The sequence below is a fragment of the Myxine glutinosa genome, chromosome 5 (genome assembly GCF_964187855.1).
Source record: "Myxine glutinosa chromosome 5, kmMyxGlut1.1, whole genome shotgun sequence".
In the NCBI taxonomy this organism is placed as follows: Eukaryota; Metazoa; Chordata; class Myxini; order Myxiniformes; family Myxinidae; genus Myxine; species Myxine glutinosa.
In genome coordinates this window covers 17,619,908-17,644,353 of record NC_136265.1, presented here as the reverse complement: position 1 = coordinate 17,644,353, position 24,446 = coordinate 17,619,908, and the positions used below count along the sequence as shown (strand labels likewise).

At 42.8% G+C, this 24,446-nt stretch overlaps 1 protein-coding gene across 4 annotated transcripts in view; it reads right to left on the bottom strand.

The window, feature by feature from the left end:
• LOC137427894 (uncharacterized) overlaps nt 1–24,446 on the bottom strand; it is a 197,902-nt gene that overhangs the window by 36,648 nt on the left and 136,808 nt on the right. For all 4 annotated transcript variants that reach the window (XM_068117695.2, XM_078777650.1, XM_078777648.1 and 1 more), the window contains 2 exons: nt 18,723–18,784; nt 18,195–18,588 (listed from right to left, as the gene is read on the bottom strand). In XM_068117695.2, coding sequence (XP_067973796.2) covers nt 18,195–18,588; nt 18,723–18,784 — 456 coding nt within the window. The remainder of the gene's footprint in view (nt 1–18,194; nt 18,589–18,722; nt 18,785–24,446) is intronic.

The following is a 24,446-nucleotide window of genomic DNA, read 5'->3' as shown; positions in this document are numbered from 1 at the left end:
CCCGAAGCGAATTATCAAACCACCAGCCCGATTCAATTCAGAAGAATATCAATTATAAACTCATGTGATCCTTTTTCTTGGTCTCCAGTTTCGTTCTATTCTGTGTCACAATTGAACGTTTTTGGGGAAGGGAGATAGACAACTCTTGTATGGTGCTGTTCTCTATTGCGTTCTCATCTTGTGTAATACTGCGCATTGTTATTTGCATATTCTGTATCTATTATCTTATTCTAATATCTACCATCGCTTTCATTGTCTTGCAGATTGATTGTTCATCGTTGTTGCTAATAAACCTGCATTCAATTGATACATTCTTGTTTAGTTACAACAGCAGTTTTTCTGGTGGAGAAGGGGAGGGAGAGGACTCGTCCACATCAAAACAATCCGGTTTCATTAATAACAATAAAAACAGCAAACGCAAGTCGAAGTGCCTCTTTGAAGACAAGTGCCGTTCCACTTGTCCATGATCAGAAAGCAAGTGCAAAACAAGAAACACAGGCAGAAAGAAAAAAATTGCATTTGCAGCACATTTGATGACGAAAGTGATGCGTCGGACAACAGAACAAAACCGATGCTCCATTCCGCAGAGAGAAAACAACCTTTTTAGGAGGAAACGATTCACATGTAATGAACCACCATGCTGCGATGAACGATATCTTGCTTGCACACACGCAATTTAAGTCATCACCGCGAGTGACTAATGATACCAATGAGTCTACCCTGCAGTCAACGTGACGACAAAATGGCAAACAATTATAATGCGTATATCGGTGCAAAAACCTCGTCGTTTATGCGTCTCCAAATGCTCGCCGGACAACCAAACGCGCCGTTCTCAAGCCGGCGACCATTGCAGCCGGATACGACCACGACACGTGGCAAACGTTCCTCGTGTGATGACGGCCAGTGCGATGCTCACGTGATGAAACGACTACTTCAATGCAAAGGACGAATCCATTACTCGCGATACTTTTTGATGAAGTGAGCAAAAACTGCCTTGAACACGCATCAACAGCTGGCTGTTCATTGGACAAACTTTACACCCTGCGGACAAAGGGTCAAACATGTTTTGAATCGGCAAATTCCACCCTATTCTGTCCGTACAATGTTAATTGGACTCTAAAACGTGCTTTCCATACAAATAGATTGTTCACGGTTTGCACTCCGGTGATTATCGAGGTATGCACTGCACAGAATCCAACCCCAACCGATGTGTAATACCAGGATGGCAGTTTATAGCTGGGTCGACATTCAAACCCAGGTGAGGCAGCAAATGGATTCGCACCGCCCTCAAAATTGGGCTCCCGAAGCCGCACAGAGTCGCACGTCACGGTCTCTCGACGGAACACTCGACAAAGGACCGACGCTTTGGTGTGAACAAGCAATTCGAAACAGAAGGATCTCGAGACGATACCAAAAAGTTCCATCCGGAACGTCCACATCCTGGTGCCGATGAAAAGGAATAAGATCCCACTCCATAGCCTGTGGGATGTGACATCATCAACGTGCAGTCAAAGGACCCGGGTTGTTTTGGAACAATCTGTTAATTTAATCGTTTCACAGAAATCAGCAGCAAAGACGTTTAAGCTTGGAAGGATTTTATCATCCAGAAAAGCCTCACGATTAGGAAAGACCAATGTGGAACTGGCTCTTCTGTTGTAGAACTCTTTTTCTTTTTTTTTTTTTGTGTACAAGGTCGAGGCTCGTGATACCCCATACAGTGACCAACTGAGTCCGCAGAACTAAAGTTCCCTTGCCTGTTACGTTACATTGCATCGATAATGCCGGACAACAAATTAAATTAAATGTTGCTGTCACATGCTTGTTGCCTTGTCTGCTCTCAAATGTTGTGGTTGTGTGCTTCCCCTTCTCTCCCCATCTTGTCTTCCGCTCCCTCTTTTTGTATATTTTGTTTGTCCGGTTTGTCTGGTTGATTTGTTTGTGAAATAAATGTTAGCTCTTTCACGAGCCTCGATTCAGTATACAAAAAAAAAAAATAAAAAAAAAATAAATGTGAACAGGGATGCAAAATGGAAAGAAGGAGAATCAAAATGATAGGAGAAAGTTCCTCTTCAGTTGAAACAAAGCTAACGACCTGGCTTTTGTTTGTGCCAGAGATTTTCAGGCACTTGTGTTTCTCCCAGAAAGGCCAAAGGAACTTCTTCTGTAACAGCCACATCATTATTTCCACGTTAATGTCAGGTCGACCATGGCAAGCTTGGGCCAAGTCTTTCACGAATCCGCTGGCCAGGTCTGACATTCAACTAAGATTTGGGCATGAATTTGTAAATTTGTTTAGAGTGCCAGCGAGAGCTCGCCTACTCTTCGGGAATGATCTCGATCATCCCCCAACTAATGCCGGAAGACGGGACGTCCAGTTTTTTTCAAGTCACAGTCTTTGTGCATTTGTACCAGACTCGGTGGTGTAATGAATAGATTGTCTGCTCTGAAGGAGGTTATAACCCTGGCCTGGTCATATTAAACAGTTTACAGATGGTACATGCCGCTTCCTTTCTTGACACTCACAATGAAATAAAAAGGCTAGACCATATTGGGGGGGGGGGGGGGGGGGAGCGGAGGGGAGGGGGGAGGTGCTGGACATACGCACAGGCTTGATGGGCCGAATGGGCTCCTCTTGCGTTGAAGTTCCTTTGCAAGGAAAATCAGAAGAGTGTGGCAAGGACAAGAGGGATGGGAAGTTTAATCCAACGGTGAATTCCGCTATAGGCTAGTGTTCCATCTAAATATAGATGGCAGGCCACGTTTGATGCGACATGGAAAAGGTTGGGGGGTAGGGGGATCATAGTAGTGATCGTTCACAATGACGAACGATATTGCCAGGTTCAAACATTATGCAGCCGCAAATTTGGTGACAAATTGACAGTGGCATTAAATGGATGACCGATTTTAACTAAAAACCATCATAAAAATTACACCAAAACACAACAAGCAGAAGGTACGAACACCTTAACTATGGGAGCAGATTGTATTTTGCCGTCAGATAAATGAGAGTTTAATACAAAAATATGCCATTTGGTGGCAATCTGTCTGACTGTGATACATTCGGTCATTACTTATCCAATCTCAACCGAACTCAACAGGAGCGACTAAGGATCACACGCCGGAGGTTGTGGCGACTTCACTTGCCTCCCCTCCCCAAGGGGGGTTTCCGCCTTGGCCAAAATCCATGTTAAGGTGTATAGAAAGCTAATCATGGCGTTTTTCCAAGGCTGCTTCCAATAACAAACATAACAAGAGAATTGCTTTGCAATACATGTCCCCAACTGGCCCCAATAAATGTTCTTGTTCCCAGCACTCAGAAATTGTGAGTCATACACAGTTATGACAAATTTTTAGGTATGCAAAGCAACAGAATAAGCTGCAGTTTCTGTCACATATAATAATTAGCAATAATAATAACAAGGATAACTAGAAATACCACTTTATAACTGCTGGCAATGATAACCGGGTACTAAGACGGCCCATTTTGATGCAACCCCACCAGAAAGCACTTCTGATAACTGCTACCAAGCTGTAACAAATTTGCTCAGATGTGGGATGGGAGGGAGAGTTAGAGTTGGGGGGAGGGGGGTTTAGGTCGAGAGTGGTGAGAGTTATTGGGTTGGTGGAAGGGTGAGCCAGTTCTTGGGGTTGAAGGGTGGGGGGGGGGGGGGGGGTGTTGGATATATTGAGCTAGGGGTGTAGGGGCGAAGGGTTCAGGAGCTGAAGAACAAAGAGCGAGTGTAGTGGCAGAGAGTTGCGAGAGGGGTGTTGGCCTATACACCCTCCCCCCCCCCCCCCGGCCCCTGCTTTGATAGAGGGGTGTTGGCCCGTTCATACATCTCCATGACGTCACCTTTATAAAACTTAATTCCAACTTGGATTTAAGAAAAATCAATATAAAGCAAGCACAGATTCAAAATAAACTAGACCAATGCGACTGAGTCGCCAATATGCCTCCGCATAGTCCCACAATGGCTAGATGCCATCACTCTGCATATGTACGGGTAGGGGATCACGTTTGGAAAGTTTCGTATTGATCGGCTAAGGTTCATTTTCTATCCAAGATGGATGCCAAACTACGTGACCTATGACATCATCATTTTCAAACTATATGCAACAGTGCTGTTAGATGATGCTTGTAAAATTTCGCATCGACAGGGTGGGCGGTTTCAGACATATAATTATTTAATATTTTCCTTCAATCCAATATGGCTGCCAAACCATGTGGCCTATGATGTCATAAATTTAATATTACAATACAAATGGGTCATGGATTATGTGCATGCAATTTCAGATTTTTAGGATAAAGAATTTGATTAAAACATTTTTGGCTGGTACACCACTTCACCTATGATGTCATCATTATCAAGCTTTTGTTCCCCATTGGGACTACTTGACAATGTGCCGTTTAAAATTTTTTCCATTCAGCGGTTTCCGAGAAATCATTTTTAATTATTTGCTTTTAATCCAAGATGGCTGCCATACGTGGCATATGACGTCACATTTATCATACAAACATTCTGCATGGGTGTCACTCCTACCCTGAGAGTTTCGTATCAATCGGACATATGGTTGCTGAGAAAAACGAGGTTTAGCCTGTACGGACTGTTACGGGGTCCTCTACAATCTCCTGGTCTCAGTAACCTCCGAACCCCGAGAGGAGCCCCGGCAGAAAATTATGTTACCCTGTGATGAAAATCAAGAGTGAAATCACACCAATGATTACAAATGAACAAAATTGTATTAGAAATCACGCACAGGAATAACGGTACAACAGATGGCAATTAAGAGTGCACTCTATATATATATATCGTATAAAGTCAGTTACCTCACTGCGCTGCCAGCGAGTGAAAGGACACTCCTCAATGTCTCTATAACTTTTTCCAAGGCGAATGTGATTCGCTCCAGCGGTCGACAGAACGAAATCCGGTCATAGCCCGAATCTCGCTCTCAGTCGATATCCGAAGCGCCTACAGATGGCCTTGGAGTTCGCCCCGCCAAACTGTACAAAGGTGCCCTCCAGAGGCGCACCTTCACCGCTCACTCAGCAAACCGCAACGTAATTGGAGACGAAGCGGTCGCACACGCACATCCCCGACAGACGGTAGGATGTCGGGGTGAAGATGACACGAACAAAAACCTTCATAGGTGTCCGAAGCGCGGGGTTCAAAATGGCCGACAGCTCCTGCTTGAGCCGATGCGACGAGGCGAGGATTCGTCGGAATCACAGCGCCCAAATCTGACTACGCAGATTTCTCCCCTCCAGCGATAATTCCTATCGCCGGATGTCCTTTCAAGGAACTCAAACTCCCCTCGCGACTGTCAGTCGACCTTGCTCATTACGGAGCGCTGACGTCACGCGTCTTCTCCGACTTTGCTCACACCGCTTCTTCCTCTTCACCTCCTTTTTCTTCCGGTTCGGTTTCCTGTATCATTTTACGTTAACCTTTTTAACTTTAGATAGCTGTTCCTGAGTAATAAACCTTTTGAGAATAATAATAATACATAATATCAGAAACATGTCAAGTGGGTGAAAACCACAACAGCGGAAGTGACGAATCCGTAACAGGACGGACAACCCGAAAACATAATGCCTCCGTTGGCATAAAATTTTTAAATGGCTGCCAGACAATGAGACCGATGACGTTTAAACCATCAAACTATATTACAAAACACTTGATCATGTGCGTGAAGTTTCACATCGCTCTTGTAAGCCGTTCTGGAGAATATATAAACTTCAAGGTTTCCTCTTCTTTTTCAAATAATTAAAGCATGCTGGCTGCCAGACAGTGTGGCCGATCACGTTAAAATTTTAACCATGTATTTTTGACCATCCTTGACGAATAGATATTACTTGTAAAGTTTGACTTTAACTGCTTAAACGGTTTCAGAGAAAGTTATTTATTTATTTATTTTACGTTGATCCAATATGAGTAGAGGATAAATGTTGGTTCTGGCTCACCTTCGAATTAACATGTAAGTAAATGGGGAAAGCGCATTGAAACGCACGAAATCACCCTTTTTTCCTCTTTTTCTAAGCCCATTTACCTACTACTAAAACACATTGAAGTCAATGGTCTGCATTTAGCTTATTAACGCTCCCCATTTTTCATTATACTCGTACAGAGACCCAACGAAAATTTGTGTTTCATTTTTAGGTAAGAGCTTAATTTTCTTAAAAGAACACTCACCATCTAAAATATTGATAAACATGGCATTGGAATTTAACTCATGGTTTAGGTATCGTCATTGAGCTGATATGAAATGATAAAGTTCTATTAAGGGTGTAGTATTGGTGAACAGGTGATTTTTTTTTTTTTTTTTTTTAGCTGAACAGTTTCCTTATAGTCTTATAAACAAGAACCATGCTATTAGAGGTCATATAAGTACCCCTAATTATTGTTATCTTTACACGCAATTTACAAGAAATATAATATTTTGCATGAAATTTGTTATAACTTTAAATTTGCATCATTCTTTTGGGCTGAAATTTGGACAGGATATTCAGAATATCACTTCCTTTAAAATGATGAAGGCTTTTGTTTATAGGAGTAGCCATTGTGGATTTATTGAAGGACAACCAAGTTTTATCTGGTAATTGGCATAATTAGCTAATTAGTGAACATTTGACATAATTTCACAAAATCCTCTCATCAGGTAGTAGAGTAACACATGTATAATACATGTACCAAGTTTTGTGTGAAAAGAATGATAGGTGACATAGAAGATAGAAGTAGAAATGTGTTCTTTGTTTTTCCTTGTTTTTTAATTGACGGTCTAATTTATGCAAATTATATGCATGTAATATGACAAAGAAGCGTTGAAACTGGTCTGAGTTAAAGCCAAGATTATATCTTTCAAGAAAAACTGAAAATTAGATATTAACTTGACTTTGTTTTTGTGTAAAGGCCTCTCAAAGGTACCTATGTAGTTTTCTCAATTTTCCACCAGTACTACACCCTTAATGACCTTGTCTGAAATCCCCCAGTGCCACCCACTTTTTGGTAGGCTCCGCCCACTTTTTGTTAAGCTCCACCCACTTTGGGTAAGCCCACCCGCTTTTTGGGTAAGCCACACCCACTTTATAAACTCTCCACCATTGTATCATTTCCAGTTAAGACATTACATCATTTCCAGTTAAGACATGTCCAGGCTTGCCCAGGGAATTTCCACACACGCACAACCCATTCTTATACTACTGTGTTCAAAAAGTATCCGACCTTTATTTTTCGTGCGTAAAAAAAAAGAAGCTAGGGAGGCGTTGATTGGTGCACGTATGTAGGTGATCCTAATGCGCACGCGTGAATTTTTTCCCACCTGCAGAAGCTGTCATTCGACGGCAGACCGCCGATGAGTGAGGACATGTAAGTGAGCGCCGTCGGATTTTCGTTTTTGACAAAATGACGGAAAAACTTGAACGCTACTGCATCAAATTTTGTGTAAAGCTTGGCGATTCCCAAGTGGAAACGATCCGCAAGATTCAACACCGTTCATTCCATTATGAAGGAGGATTTGGGCTTCAGGAGAATCTCAGCGAAGTTCGTACCAAAGCTGCTAACGATTGAGCAGAAGCAACTCCGTTTGGAGATCGCACAGGACATGCTGGAGACTGCGAACAGCGATCCCAGCTTCCTCAACACAGTGATCACTGGCGATGAGTCCTGGGTTTGTGGGTACGACCCAGAAACCAAGTTGCAGTTTTGATGCAAGTTTGATGAAACACAAAATTTGATGCAGTAGCGTTGTTCAAGTTTTTCCGTCATTTTGTCAAAAACGAAAATCCGACGGCGCTCACTTACATGTCCTCACTCATCGGCGGTCTGCCGTCGAATGACAGCTTCTGCAGGTGGGAAAAAATTCACGCGTGCGCATTAGGATCGCCTACATACGTGCACCAATCAACGCCTCCCTAGCTTCTTTTTTTTTTACGCACGAAAAATAAAGGTCGGATACTTTTTGAACACACTACGTATAAAGGGTTCCAGTGCAGGCTTTTTTTAAAATAGACTTCCTGCTTCTCTTGAGAATGGACTACTGCCCACAGCTTGAATGGCATGATTGTGGCCTACCTTGGGGTCCTACTACCTGTGTGGAGCTCAACCTTCAGATTGATGAACTGGACTCGAACCTCTTATCAATGGAGGAAATTGTATCTGAGATACGAAATGTTGGCCTGGTGTTGGCTTAGCGGTTAGGGTGCCGGCTTGGGATCCTGGGTTCGAATCCCGGTCAATCGCTGAATTAACACCAGGGGGGGTTGACTCAGCCTGTCATCCTTCCGAGGTCGGCAAATTGAGTACCAGCTTGCTGGGATGAATGATCCCGGTGTGTACCCCGGTTTAGAATAGGTACACCGTATCCCTGCGTATCGTAAGAGGCGACTAAGGGTTGGTGCCAGGAAGGGCCTCCGGCCATAAAAACATTGCCTCAAACAGGGAACCATGATTGTCATGGGGCCCGCAAGGCTAACCCCTGCTCCAGCGGGGAAAATGGCCTTAAAACGATCATTCATATTTCATTCATTCATACGAAATGAAAATACTGCTTTTAACACAACTTGGGATGAAGTTATTGTTTTGTTTGAAGACATTTTGAACAACCAAGACCCACAGAATGAGTTCTACCCTGATGACCCAGCCAAAGAGGTGTACCTTGGAGATCCACAAAATCCTGAAAAAGAGTTCTACCATGATGATACTTATTGTGAGTTATCAAAACAAACCCCACGGAACAAGTTCTACCTTGATGAGCCAGAATACAAGTTATACATTGGAGACCCACAAATTTCTGAAAATTGGGAAACGGGAATTTTCCCTGATGGTCCGCAGTTATACTATGTGAGACTTACCACGGAAACCATAAAAAAATTGGGAAACGGGAGTTCTCCCTGATGGTCCAGAGTTATACTATGTGAGACTTATCACGGAAACCCCCAATATTTCTGAAAATTGTGGTTCGACCTTGGAGACTTGGAAAGATGGAAAATATTTTTGGAGACTCAGAAAGGGGGTTTTGTTTTGATGGCTCACAATGTCATACCTATCTTGGAGGCTCAACAGGAATGTGGTTATACCTTGGGAAATTGGAAAGTTGATTTTATTTTGGAGACTCTACCTGTGGGGTCCATCTTGGAAACTTTGGATTCTAAAGCAATGAACAATGTTCTTTGTTTAATGATGTCTGATTTAAGCAATATCAAGAAAGTTCGAGGAAGAAAATGCTGGAAAATTATTTCTTCCCATTTCTACTTCTTTAAACTTGAAAGCCTTGAAAGACAGAATTGGAGGGAAGAGGAAAAAATATTGAAATACGTATTAAAAAAGGAAAGCAAAAAAAAAGAAAAGATTATGTTAGGGTTGAGGTTGGGATTTTGAATGTGAGGGTCAGGGATGGGTTGGGTTAGGGATGGGGTTGGGTTAGGGTTAGGCTTAGGATTGGGATTTTGAATGTGAGGGATGGGTTGGGTTAGGGATTGGGTTGGGTTAGGGATGGGGATGGGGTTGGGTTAGGGTTAGGGTTGGGATTTTGAATGTGAGGGTTAGGGATGGGGTTGGATTAGGGATGGTGTTGGGTTAGGGTTGTTGTTGGGGTTGTGATTTTGAATGTAAGGGTTAGGGATGGGTTGGGTTAGGGATGGGGTTAGGGTTGTGTTTGGGATGGGGTTCGTATATTATTATGACTGACTGACTGACACACACACACACTGATACACACACACACTGACACACACACACACTGACACACACACACACACAGACACACACACACACAGACACACACACACACAGACACACACACACACAGACACACACACACACACACAGACACACACACACACACACACACACACACAGACACACACACACACACACACACACACACACACACACACACACACACACACACACACACACACACACACACCAACAAACAAAATTGTGAGCAGAAGTTAAGCCTCAACTGAAAAGTTGAGGGATTCTGTGTTTGGGGTTCACAGATCTCAAGAACGTATCCCCATTACATTTTATTTATTTATTTATTATTTTTAAAACAGTCATGTGAAAAAGTAAGTACACCCCATGTCAAGTTTTGACTTTTTCAACATATTTCAACATACAGCTATTTGATCTTCATTTCAACAATATTGATAGATAAAGGTGATATAATATAACAAATATCATGAAACATTTAAATTTTGTAGTCAATTGTATAATTTAAATAAATATAAATGCAAATTTTGCATGTGGAAAAAGTAAGTACACCCCTACATTTATCACTACTTCAAATACCTAAAATTAGAATCAGGTGCACCAGCTCAGGTGCAAATGATTAGAACATTGTTAGAGAGGATCTTGGAGGAACCTGTCTTATTTAAACCTTAGACATTTAGTTTGGTTTGCTCTTTGTTGAAGTGTGTGGCGTCACAATGCCTAGATCAAAAGAGCTCTCTGAGGCCTTCAGAAAGAAGGTTATAGATGCCTACGAGTCTGGGAAGGGATTTAAAAAGATCTCCAAACAATTTGAAATCAATCATTCGACTGTCCAGAAGATCATCTACAAGTGGAGAAGATTCCAAACAACTGCCAACTTGTTCAGGCCAGGCCGCCCCAGCAAGTTCAGCCCGAGAGCAGACCGCAATATGCTGAAAGAAATCTCTAAGAACCCCAGAATGTCATCACGGGACCGACAGGTAGCTCTTACCACTGTTGATGTCAAAGTGCACGTGTCTACCATTAGAAAGAGGCTGCACAAATTTGATCTACATGGGAGGTGTGCCAGGAGGAAACCTTTGCTGTCCAGAAAGAACATCAGGGCAAGACTAAAGTTTGCCAATGAACACCTAGGCAAAGACCAGCACTTCTGGAACAATGTGCTCTGGACAGATGAGTCAAAGGTAGAGCTATTTGGCCACAGTACCCGAAGACATGTTTGGCGAAAACCAAAGACAGCATTTGACCACAATAATCTGATACCAACTGTAAAGCATGGTGGTGGAAATATTATGGTTTGGGGCAGCTCTGCTGCATCAGGGCCTGGGCAGCTCACCATCATAGAATCCACTATGAATTCTTCATTGTACCAGAGGGTGCTTGAGGATAATGTGAGGCCATCTGTCGGAAAGTTGAAGCTCAACAGAAGGTGGACCTTGCAACATGACAATGACCCTAAACATACCAGTAAATCCACCAAGGAATGGCTGAAAAGAAATAAATGGAGGGTTCTGGAATGGCCAAGTCAAATCCCGGATATAAATCCCATCGAGATGTTGTGGGGGGATTTGAAACGAGCTTTGCATGCAAGAAACCCCTCAAACATCGCACAGCTGAAAGAATTCTGCATGGAGGAGTGGGCAAAAATTTCTCCCAGTCGATGTCAGAGACTGGTAGACAGTTATAAGAAACGCTGACTTGAGGTTGTTTCTGCCAAAGGGGACAATACCACCTATTAGAGCCAAGGGTGTACTTACTTTTTCCACATGCGAAATTTGCATTTATGTGTATTTAAATTATACAATGGACTACAAAATGTAAATGTTTCATGCTATTTGTTATATTATATCACCTTTAACTATCAATATTGTTGAAATGAAGATCAAATAGCTGTATGTTGAAATAGTCAAAACGTGTGGAGGGCGTACTTACTTACTTTTTAACATAATAATAATAATAATAATAATAATAATAATAATAATAATAATAAAGGAGTCTTATATAGCCCCATCAAGCAGAGTAAACTACCCTCATGGCGCTTTACATTATCATGTGAACGCACACACACCGCACACACACACACACACACAAACATACACACACACAGACACACCTTCACTCTTGCCCTATTCCTCTCCCTCCCCATTCAAAACCCACAGATGTGTACTCCCCTTCCTCCTCCGCACATGTACACAGACATACTCTCGATCTCTGTCCCACCTCAAACCAAAGGGAAAACATGACTTGGACTTTGAAAGACTTGTGAAACAGATAGGTTTTGAGGGAGGTTTTAAAGGCAGGAAGAGAGTCAACATGTCGAACAGAGGAAGGCAAGTCATTCCAGAGCAGAGGTGCAGCAAAGGAAAAGGATTTCTCGCCAAACGACTTGGTGCTGGTGCGCGGCGGCTCTAAGGTCAGAGTCGTCACTTGAACGAAGCCGTCGCCGAGGTTCATAGAGAGTGAGCAAATCGGAGAGATTGTGAGGTCCCGTTCCACACAATGATTTATAACATAGTGTGCAAATTTTGTATTGCACACGAGCAGAGACAGGCAGCCAGTGTAAAGATTCAAGAAGCGGAGTAACATGGTCAGACTTCTTCGCCTTACAGACAAGACGAGCGGCAGAGTTTTGAACCTTTTGTAACTTATCCAAAAGAAACTGAGGGCAGCCAGCATACAAATAATTACAATAGTCTAGCCTTGAGAGGACAAGGGCACAGACCAGAGTTAGAGCAGCTTGAGGAGTAAGAAAGTGGCGAATTGATGCGATCTTTCGCAGCTGAAAGTATGCTGATTTGCAAGTTTGAAGTACTTGCTTGGAAAATGTCATGTTACAGTCGAAAACCACACTAAGGTTCTTGGCCGACGAAACAAAGTTTACATCGGTTTCACCAACATGAATAGTGGTAGGACGTGAACATTGTAGAGGACATCTGTGCGATCTTACAATCATAGACTCTGTTTTAGCATCGTTCAGCTGAAGTTTGTTTTAGGTCATCCACGCCTTCACGTCGGCAATACAACCTTCTAACACTTCAACAGTGGGCACGATTTGTTGAATCGTGCTTCCCTTGTACAGCTGATTGTCATCCGCAAAGGCGTGGTGATCAACTGAATGTCTGGCAACAAGATCAAATAGAGGCTGAGTGTACAAAAGAAAGAGGATAGGTCCCAGGACTGAGCCCTGGGGAACGCCAAAGGAAAGCGGAGAAGGGGCTGATTTCTGGCCATTGACAACAACTGTTTGCACTCTATCAGTAAGATAGGACATCAGCCAAGAAAGGGGAGTACCAGTTATACCAAATGTGATTTCAAGACGACGAATTAAGACACTATGGTCAATCGTGTCAAAGGCGGCAGACAAGTCCAAAAGAGCAAGAACGGAAACCAAATGTTAGGGTGTTGTACCTCAGCAGATGCCCCCTATTATACACCCCAGTCCTCGAGTGTCCATAGTGTGGAGGATTGTGAAGCGCCAGCCCATTGCTTTCAAGTCTGCTTACTTGTATTTTTTGTAATTCGTGTGAGTAAAATGAACCCAAGATTTCTTCCCCATTCATATCATATAATTTGTAAGTCCAAGGGACTGTATCCATTACATCCACGATTTTGAAAAGCTCTGTGATTTGTGATATAACTATTACATAATACATGATATTGCAAGTCATTTGAAGTTATAGGTATGGGTTAATAAAGCTAGAAAGCAGCCTTGTTAGTATCAGATTGAACTATAAGTCCTATACACAGTCTCTACTAGGTCTATACCATTCAGGAATTATGCTTTTACAGATCTTCATCACTGTCCTGAGTGTCATTTTTGCAAAGGTGTCTATGCAAATGCCAACATTAATTTTTGGATTTCTCATGCTCTGAATATTCCAAAAAATGTATAGTTTTGCTAATCTCCAAAAAATTTGAACGAAAAAATAGTGAACCTGACTGGAGGTTCTTTGAGAATCCTTTTCAGTTTATGAAGGATCTGTTGGAGCAGTCTCGATTTGGTGTACTGAAGGTACCAAAGGAAGAGTTGGAAGGTCACCTGCGTGTCACGTATGCAGACACGAGGAGGAACGAAGTGGTGGAGGACATTGAAGGCTTGGTGAGACCGACAGAGACGGTGTTCCATTTGATTTGTCAGAGCCAAAGATGTCTGAGATTGGAGGCAGTTTTGAGGAAGGCACGGGCGGCATCGGCTCCAGGACAAAGTGGAGTGCCATACAAGGTGTTTAAGAGTTGTGAAGGCATCAGGCAGTATCTGTAGAAGGCTCTGAAGGTGGTATGGAGGCAAGGAGTGGTGCCCAGTCAATGGACTAGGGCGGAAGGAGTTTATATTCCAAAGCAGGAGGAGGCTGTGACACGAGCAGTTTAGACCAATATCATTGCTGGATGTAGATGGGAAGATATTGATGAGTGTCTCTGCGGCACGGCTCTCAGGCTTCATCAGAGAGAATGGTTTTGTGGATGGTTCTGTGCAGAAGGCAGGAATATCAGGATCACCAGGATGCGTTGAACACTCGGCAATGGTCTGGCAAGTGTTACAGAAGGCAAAGAGGCAAAGGAAGGATGTTGCGGTGGTATGGCTGGATTTGGAGAATGCATATGGGTCAGTGCCGCATGCCTTGATCAGGTATGCCATGGATTTCTTTTGGGTGCCACGAAGATTTAGGGATTTTTTGATGGCAAATTATGACCAGTTTTGGATGCGGTTTGCGACACAGTCCTATGTAACAGAGTGGCAGAAGTTGGAAGTGGGGATCCCGATGGAATGTACCATCTCCCCGATTTTGTTTGTGTTGGTTATGGAGTTGTTGATACGTGCGGTGAGTGGACATGGGAAAGTGGAACTAGCCCCTGGTCAGAGTTTGCCAGCAATGTTTGCATTCATGGATGACCTGACAGTTGTCCAACAGTCCGCTGATGCAGCAGTAGAGGTACTGGGATGACTGGAAAGGTTGATGCGGTGGGCAAGAATGGGCTTTAAAGCAAGAAAGTCGAGGAGTGTGGTAGTGAGACAAGGAGTAGTGGATAACATAAAAGCCCGCTTGGAGTTTGCAAAAACGCACCAAATGGACTCTCAGACTGTGAGAAACAAGACTATGTGGGCTTTCATGTGTCTTTCACTGAGGAGAGGCTTCCGTCTGGCCACTCTGCCATAACGCCCAGATCGCTGAAGTGTTGCAGTGATGGTTGTCCTTCTGGAAGTTTCTCCCATCTCCACACAGGATCTCTGGAGCTCAGCCAGAGTGACCATCGGGTTCTTGGTCACCTCTCTTACCAAGGCCCTTCTCCCCCGATTGCTCAGTTTGGCCGGGCGGCCAGCTCTAGGAAGAGTCCTGGTTGTTCCAAACTTCTTCCATTTAAGAATTATGGAGGGCACTGTGCTCTTGGGAACCTTCAATGCAGCACAAATGTTTTTGTAGGGTTCACCAGATCTGTGCCTCGACACAATCCTGTCTCTGAGCTCTGCAGGTAGTTCCTTCTATATCTACAACTATATCCCCATTAATATCATATAATTTGTAAGTCCAAGGGACTGTATCCATTACATCAACGATTTTGAAAAGCTCATTGGTCCATCTCTTTGTATAACCCTTCTCAAAACGGCTTTTCCATCTGTATATTCTTACAATATCACCAACTTTGAACTTGGGCTTTCTCTAATATTAATCTCCTTTTCATATTCTAATTTTGTAAATGTTTCCGATGGTTTTGATTTTGTTGATGAATGAACTGTATTATTGTAATTATCTACAATGTCCTGAACATATAACTGCTTTTCTATAACCCTGAGCACTATTTTGAGGCCTTTATTGGATTCCTTGACCCAGAAAACATAGGATTAGCATATTTAATTAAGTTTCTAGGTTGACTAGAAGCCGAGATAGCGCAAAATATGTATTTTATGGTGGCCATTTTGAAAATCCAAAATCTGTGTCTGTGCAAATGCCAACATTGATTTTCAGATTCTCCATGCCCTGATGATTCCAAAAATGTACAGGTTTGCTAATCTCCCCAAATTTTGAACGAAATTATATTTGTTAACATAGTGAACCTGACTACTCCTTCTCTTCCTCCGCCTCTCCTTTCTTTGCCTCTTCATCCTTTCCACACTCTTCAACTTCACCAACCTCATCCTCACCTGCTTTGTCAACATCGCAAGCCCATTCCTCTCCCCTTCCATTCAAGCTCCTCAACTCCATTCTCAATTCATGGGTCTCCCTCTGCCTCCTGCTCAAACATGCCTCCTTCTCACCTCTCTCTACACACTCTTTCATGCCAAACGTGACACACGCATACTCAAACACAATCTCATTCATATTTCTCAATCTATCTTCCACCCTTCCTTTCAACCTATGAAGCGCCCCACACATCACTCCATCCATTCTCTCCCATACTTCCCTTTCTCTCATACCTGGCCATTTCTCTCTCCTCCTCACATCCTTTCCCTTCACTCTCCTCACAACCCCAGGACATACAACACTGTGGCTTGCTACCTGGCTGTTTCTCCCGGCCGTCTTACGTGTCCCCTTTTCAAAGGCACTAGGTTGCTGTACCTCCTCCTCACACACCTTACGCACACAACCCATCCGGCTCTGATGGATATGCAATCCTCTCACCGACTCAAACTTACGTCCACACCCACACTTCTCTCGAACCTGCCATGCCTCCACACGCACACCATCACCCCATAGACCAACATCTCCCACACGATCACCCCCACACACTTTCCAGGCCTGATGGATCCTCAACCCTCTGATGGATCTGAACTCACGTCCACACTGGCACCTTACCAGACTGGCATCCACAATCCGTTCTCATTTGTCAACATCAGTATAGGGGTCTTTGTCCGTTCTATCTGTCCGTTTGAGCCTATCTTCAGCCCCACCTCTCGGAGAGCCCTTGGGGTGCTCTCTATTTTTTTTACCAACACTGTAAATTATGGGTGCCAAACGATCCAAACCATGCAGCTTGGCAAAATGGCTTACAAGGCCACCTGCTAAGGAGGAAACTTCCGAAACAAAAAATGTCGGGACGGCCCCCTGGAAGGTTATAGGCTAGGTGGCGAGGCCGCCTCGGCCGGGCTGGGCCCATTTCGCAATTAAAAGCTGAACTGAATTCTAGTAGTCAATCTTCTACGGCTGAGAGTAAAAGCTGAATTCTAGTAATAAATTCATTCAAAAAGAACTAAAAATGTCGGGACGGGCCCCGGGAAGGTTATAGGCTAGGTGGCGAGGCCGGTCGAGGATGCTTCGGCCGGGCTGGGCCCATTTCACAATTAAAAGCTGAGCTGAATTACAGTAGTCAATCTTCTATGGCCGCGAGTAAAGTAAAAAAAAAAAAAGTAAGTGAATTATCGTAGAAAATTCATTCAAAAAGAACCCGGGCAACGCCGGGTGCTTTCGGCTAATACATATGTACATATATACATATATACATATATACATATATACACACACACACACAAACACACACAAACACACACACACACACACACACACACACACACACACACACACACACACACACACACACAGTTTGAAATAAGAGGTGGCCCGGGTGCCAAATGCCACCAAAAATTCAGTCGGACCACTTGCCAGAAATCAATGTATTCCATCATTACTTATCATTTTGCAATCTCAAGCAACTAAACTTGCCATGGGGGGACTAAGTGTCATACAGCAAAGGTTGCAGTGACTTCATTTTCTCCCCTCATCAGGAGTTTCTAAAGTTGGGTGATGCAAATTATCTTCGTAAACGTGTACCGTGTATTGCCGCTTCTTATGATGGGGGACGAGGGTATTACGAATGACGCTTCAGAACCCTCAATTGTATCGCAAGTAAAAAGACTCCCTCGATGTTATATATTATACATTCCCTTAGGCTATGTTGCTTTAGACTGCACTTGACTGCAAAGAAATCCAGAGGAATTCCCGTTTTATTGCCATTTTCTGCCTTGGGAAGGTGTATTTATAGCAGCTCGAGCATCGTTCCACCTTATGGCCTTTTTCTATGGCCACTTCAAATGGTACAATAAAATAATCGTACAATAATTGGCAGGAACAACAACAATGATGTGACCCACCACTCCCCCGAATATATTTTAATTATTTTATGCAATTATACAACGGTAACCACATAATCATAACTATTATGATTCAACACCACCAACCATGATTGCTGGTATGAATGGCACTGAAATTTGATCTGTAGATGTCATGAGAAATAGTAATTTAAACATGGATACCGATTTTTATGAAGTTTGATTCACCAGCAAATAATGTACAGTGGGGCCACCAAATAATCTGTTTCGGTGGCCAGGTGAAACACAAAAAAATATATAAAAAATTAAGCATGACCCCTAATACATATATATATACATATATAATATTTTCCCCAATTACCAAATGACATTGGAGACCAATGAGCAAGAGACAATTGGAAGAATTTCAGAATGTGAAAGAGTAAAATGAAACTTAATCGTACCATCGCAGGCTTCACATGGCTCTGTGGTGTCTCACGTTGTGCTGCACCAGAAACCTCAGGAGCTGAAATTCTTCCTTCTAAAAGCCCTGCGGCAACCGGAGAAGGCTGTGTGCATGCAGGTGGCAAATCACTGGCAGTTGGACTTTGGCCTGGTGCGACGTGGCCAGTTGGCCAAGGGATGGAGGGCTGAGGCGTCTCGGCGGCGTGTTGCAAGGGAGAAGCAGGTTGAGTACGCCCCCCACCCGACACCGTCGCACCTTTTTGAGGTTCGGAGCGTATGGGCCTGCGTGGTCCCGGCGGCGGGTGGGACTGAGTCGCTAAAGCGGTGCCAACAGGTGGAGATGAGACAGATGGCTGACTGTTCGCTGGTACATCAGTAGTTAAGCTTGTCGCCCTAAATGCAAATAGTAACGCTGAAATTAAACTCAAGACAGAACACATTGGCACAAAAAAGATTACAAGTGGGATTTATGAACAGTATTTGGTGTGTAAAATAAATAAATAAATAAATAAAAAAGGACTTATTACCCTTTTTCAGGAGCATTTTCTGGTTGCACAGGCTTGGACTTGACATTGCGGTTTCCACTTAACTGCAAAAAACCAAAACGCATGGCTGAGTAATAATCAAGCACAAACAACAACAGCACAACCACCACCACCAATACTATTGTCTGGTGGTTGCAACCCCATCAAAGGAAATCATTTGCTTCATTCCCGTCCACCCGCTGTATTCCACTTTCACATTGGGAACCTTAGCAACTACTAGCCATACAACAGTGTACATTCATAACATTAATTTTCAGCAAAATAAATAAATAAATCATCAATTGCAAAATAGTATACTTAGTATTACAAGCAAAGCTGACCTCTTGGGAGAGGGTGATATAATTCAAGACAAAAAAAAACCCTTGATGGAGTGGGAGAGAGAAGAGGTGGAGTGTGTGGAAGATCTCACGAGAAGGGAAAGGAGGTTGGAGGGAGAGGAAAAAAAGGGGGAGAAAGGAGCATACATTCTGGCATACAAAAAGTAGGGGTGTCAAAGTTCCACCATTTAATATTTAAAAAAACAAAACAGATGGCCCTCAAAGGCAAAAGCACATTTCACGAGTTGATAAAGCTGAATAAAAAATACAATATATAAATATAAATAAATATAAAAAATATAAATAGTTGATAAAGCTGAGATAAAAAATAAATGCTTTTGTTATTTCAATGATGTTCATTGATGCAAAGCAGTTTCCAAAATATGGAATGATTTATTTTCAGCCAAGGTGATGCGTGTGAGAGGATGTTACTTTAATGAAACAATCATTGTCAATGCGACAACCTCCTTTTTTGATTTTTCAAGGGATAACAGGTCAGCCCTATACCATGGCCTTTTGCCGACTCACCTTTCCCAAAATGGATGGTCACCTTCAACAGGGTACACAAACCACAAGATGTGTCTTATGACTCGCAACAGGTAGCAAGGAGAGCTCACAGGAATCCTGAGGCTGATGGCTTCACAATTACAATCTTGCACACCCAAAGCACGGATATCTGTCGTCTCAGGTGACGTGTTTTTGTTTTTGTTTTTTGCCGTCCTGACGTTTCAAGTACAACATCAAAAATGAAAAAGCCTGCCATCATATGATTGATATATTTGGGAGTGACAGGACAGTTCAGTTGTTTACATCCTTGCCAAATTGTCAAAGCCACTACAAACTGCTCTCCTGGTAGAGTGCAAAAGGGAAAGGAAGGGAAATCTTCAGTTAAACTACGAAGGATGTATCATTTTAAATTGGATTTATTTTGTTGAAGGTGATTGTCATACTCAAGTGGAGGTTGTGTCAATTCCACAAACATCTGAAAGTGCATTCAACATCCTACTGATGTCTACAAGGCAAAGCAAATGATTGTTTGCCCCACCTACCGTAACAGCAGACCAGACTACCTCGAGTAAAGTGTAATTATTGGACACCGCTCCTTTCCTATGCCATTTCCAGGCGCTGCATCACGTCATCGACGGGCACCAAAGGGGGCCAAGCGATGACGCACGCTGAAAGGGAGTACTCAGTTTTCACTCTGGTTTCTTGTTTGTTTGGTTGTCCGGGCAATACCTCAGCAATTCTTTGAGATAGGAAGCTGAAATTTTGGCACAATAATGAGCACGTGCTTGGCAAAAAAGGTCTTTTTTGTTTTTTGATTAATCAGTTCATTCATTACTGAATTATTATCGATTAATTATGTACTTATTTATTTCCTTTCTCATCTGGGCAATATATCGGGCACCTTTTGAGCGAGGAAGCTGAGATTCGGACAAGACAGTGACCAAGTTAATGATTTGGCTGTGAAGGCTATTTTTGATTTATTGATTAATCAATTAATCGATTAATTTTTTGTTGATTAGTCAATTAAGCCATTATTTATTCATTTTGATTAATGACTTATTTAATTAATTTTCAAAAATTACAGCTTTGGATGAAACACTGGTTGTTGAGGTATGCTATTAGCCAGTTGATTAACAATTTATTTTACGATCATTATTTATTTAAATTATGCAATTAACCAATCAATTTATTGAACACCTCTCCCTCCCAATACTGTCTCCATGTGCTGCACGGCGGCATCGCCGGATGCCAAAGGTGCCCCGGCAATGCCGCGCTGGAGGATGATATTTAGTTATTTGGCATGGGGGCGGTGTACGTTGAATGTATCTGTACTTGTTTAATTTTGTTTTCACGATTGTCACAAAACCTTGACAGGAAAAAAGTTTAAATGATTAAGTGTGGCAAGTATGTATACACCTACAAACCAACTAAGGGAACTGTAAAAACAGCCACATCTTCAATAGGTATGAACACAAATAGGTAAGCACTTCAAAAGGTAAAATTATAGTGCAGCAGGTAAGTTTTACCAATATATAAAGCAAGAGATAAAACATTTAAAAAAGCAAACCACTTCAATGGGAAAAACAATAAATCAGTAAATACTGTTCAAACAGGTAAAAACACTGCCACACCTTCTAGGCTATCAGCTAGGGGGGTCAACCGGTACCAAATTGAGGGAGTAAGGCTAATAATGATTTTTGACAAGGTTTTTACCTCTAGAATAAGAAAATATGTGATAGCAAATTCAACGATGTAGCTAAATGTGTGTTATCACCCATTTTCAAAATGGCCGCCACTTTACATACAAAATTTAACGTTGTTGTTGTTTTGTTTGCTTTTTTTTCTGTAGGAACGGTGGTCGGAGCAACGAGCAACTTTTTTCCATGTGTATACTTGCAAATCTACTGTATGCCAGTTATTTTCGTGCATATTTTGTGCATAAAGTTGTTGCTATGATGGCAGCCATTTTGTGAAATTGGGCGCCATATTGGATTCTATCTTCTTGGATTAAAGTTCAGATGATGTATTTCATACTTTAAGAGAGTTGTAAAGTCTTAAACATCTCAAAACGCAATGCTATTTGTTACAAATTCCGACAAGAATATGAAACATGGTTTTTAATAGAAAAACATGCATTTTGGCGGCCATTTTGAAAATGAGGTGATAACACCCATTTAGCTACATGGTTGAATTTGCTATCACATATTTTCATATTCTAGGGGTAAAGACCTATCCAAAAATCAATATTAGGCTTACTCCCTCATTTTGGTACCCATGGACCCTATTTTGGGGGTCTGGCTGATGGCCTATTCATCACAGGTGGGAAGTCCAATTCTTAGTTTTTGGCACCTTCTGCATTCTTTTTGAAAACCAATCATCCATTTGTGCCATCCATTCGAGGCCAAGATGCATATATCGGACTTTTTTTTTTTGATCACACTTGTCGCAATACTTATACCACTGTCTCGTGCATTCCAGATTTTTCAGATAAGGATTTCAATTCAACCAATTATGGCTGGAATACCACTTCACTGATGACATCATCATTGTCACCCCATATATATATTCCATGGGGAGTTGATGAGATATGGCAAGTTTTAAAATGTTTTTCACGTTGAGCGGTTTTGAAGATTATGTCCACATTTTTCCCTTTAATCCAATTTGGCTGTCATAGCATGTGACATATGACGTCAGAGTTAGCAATAAAATATTCTCCATGGGGATAGTCTCCTTTGTTTAAAGTTTTGAATCAATCGGACAAGCCGTTAAAAGGGGAAAAAAACAAAAACAATTATTTTGACACTGACACACTGACACACACACACACACACACACACACACACACACACACACACACACACACACACACACACACACACACACACACACACACACACACACACACACACACACACACACACACACACACACACACACACACACACACACACACACACACACACACACACACACACACACACACACACACACACACACACACACACACACACACACACACACACACAACATTAGTCTCGCAACCCCTTTGGGCAAGACGAAGAAACTATTTACTTCAAATATTTCACCTGAATGATAAATATAATAATGCTCAGCAAGTGTTTGGGGGGGGGGGGGGGGTAGGGGGGAAGGGGGGCGGAGTTTCTTTGCACCTCTTTTGGTGAATCTTTGAAATGATACGAAATGAAACTTAATACATGCTTCAAGTCTATCTTTTCAATATCAACCGTGATTGGCAGAATCACCAATAGCTTAGTTAGCTGGCTCGAGACATTACACAGCGCTTGTGAAGTGAAAAGCAAGGTTAGGCATTCGGTTGCATACATACATGTGGCATGCGTATCTGCATTTTTTTAAATTCATTTACTCGGCAACCGTTGGTCCAATTGACACTAATTTTACCATAGGAGCGTCTCTGCCTGAATAAGTTTATATTCAGAATTATGACATCACAGGTCACATGGTATGGTCACCATCTTGGAAAAACTTACACCTTACACCTCTGGAACAATATGTGAAAAACATCTAGGGGTGTGAAAACTTTCCGAAGGCGCTGTATCGTCATATTATTTATATATATATATATATATATATATATATATATATATATATATATATATATATATATATATATATATATATGGTTTTGAGAACCCCTCACTTGTAAATAATTCTCATCATTTAATAAGGTTGCACCCATAGTTAGTCCACAAGCAACACGTAGGACACCATAGGAACTTCTCAGTTATTTCCTTAGTTTGTGTTTAGTTAAGGCTGTGTTCCCAATAGTTGCATCTGCGTTGCATTAATTAAATAAGATAGGTCCTTTTCAGTTCCGTTCATTTTGCGGCTTGCCTCTCTCCAAATTGGTGCGCGCCTCTGCCAGTCGCAGCCGCCTTAGCGCTCGCCCCGGCCGCCATTACGCACGCGGTCAAGCCTGAGAAGAAGGGGGCGGAGCGCCCAGAACGAGGCGTGGCCCTGTTAGGGGCAGGGCCGGTGAGCCCTCGTGAACCAACCAAGGCTGAGGTGAGCTCGCTGGTGGGCGTAGCCCTATGAAGCGCGGCTTAATCTCGACCAGCATTATATAACCGCGAGCAACGTCGGTTAACCGCGAGCGGAGAGCCCTATTACGGACTGCGTGCTCGGACTCGTTGGGGAAGGCGCGATTATACTGGACGACGCTGGGACTCGAGCTGTGCCGGATCCGTAATAGCGGAGAGCCCTATTACGGACTGCGTGCTCGGACTCATTGGGGAAGGCGCGATTATACTGGACGACGCTGGGACTCGAGCTGTGCCGGATCCGTAATAGCGGAGAGCCCTATTACGGACTGCGTGCTCAGACTCGTTGGGGAAGGCGCGATTATACTGGACGACGCTGGGACTCGAGCTGTGCCGGATTCGGTCCAATTGACATTGACATTCGGTCCCCTCACTGGGTGCCACTGAGGTTTAGGGATTTTTTGATGGCATATTACGATCAGTTTTGGATGCGGTTTGCGACACAGTCCTACGTAACAGAGTGGCAGAAGTTGGAAGTGGGGATCCCGATGGGATGTACCATCTCCTCCATTTTGTTTGTGCTGGTTATGGAGTTGTTGATACGTGCGGTGAGTGGACATGGGAAAGAAGTGGAGCTGGCCCCTGGTCAGAGATTGCCAGCAATGTTTGCTTTCATGGATGACCTGACAGTTGTCCAACAGTCCGCTGATGCAGCAGTGGAGGTACTGGGACGACTGGAAAGGTTGATGCGGTGGGCAAGAATGGGATTTAAAGCAAGAAAGTCGAGGAGTGTGGTCGTGAGACGAGGAGTGGTGGATAATATGCACAGGTTTGAGCTGGGAGGGGAGGTGGTTCCATCATTG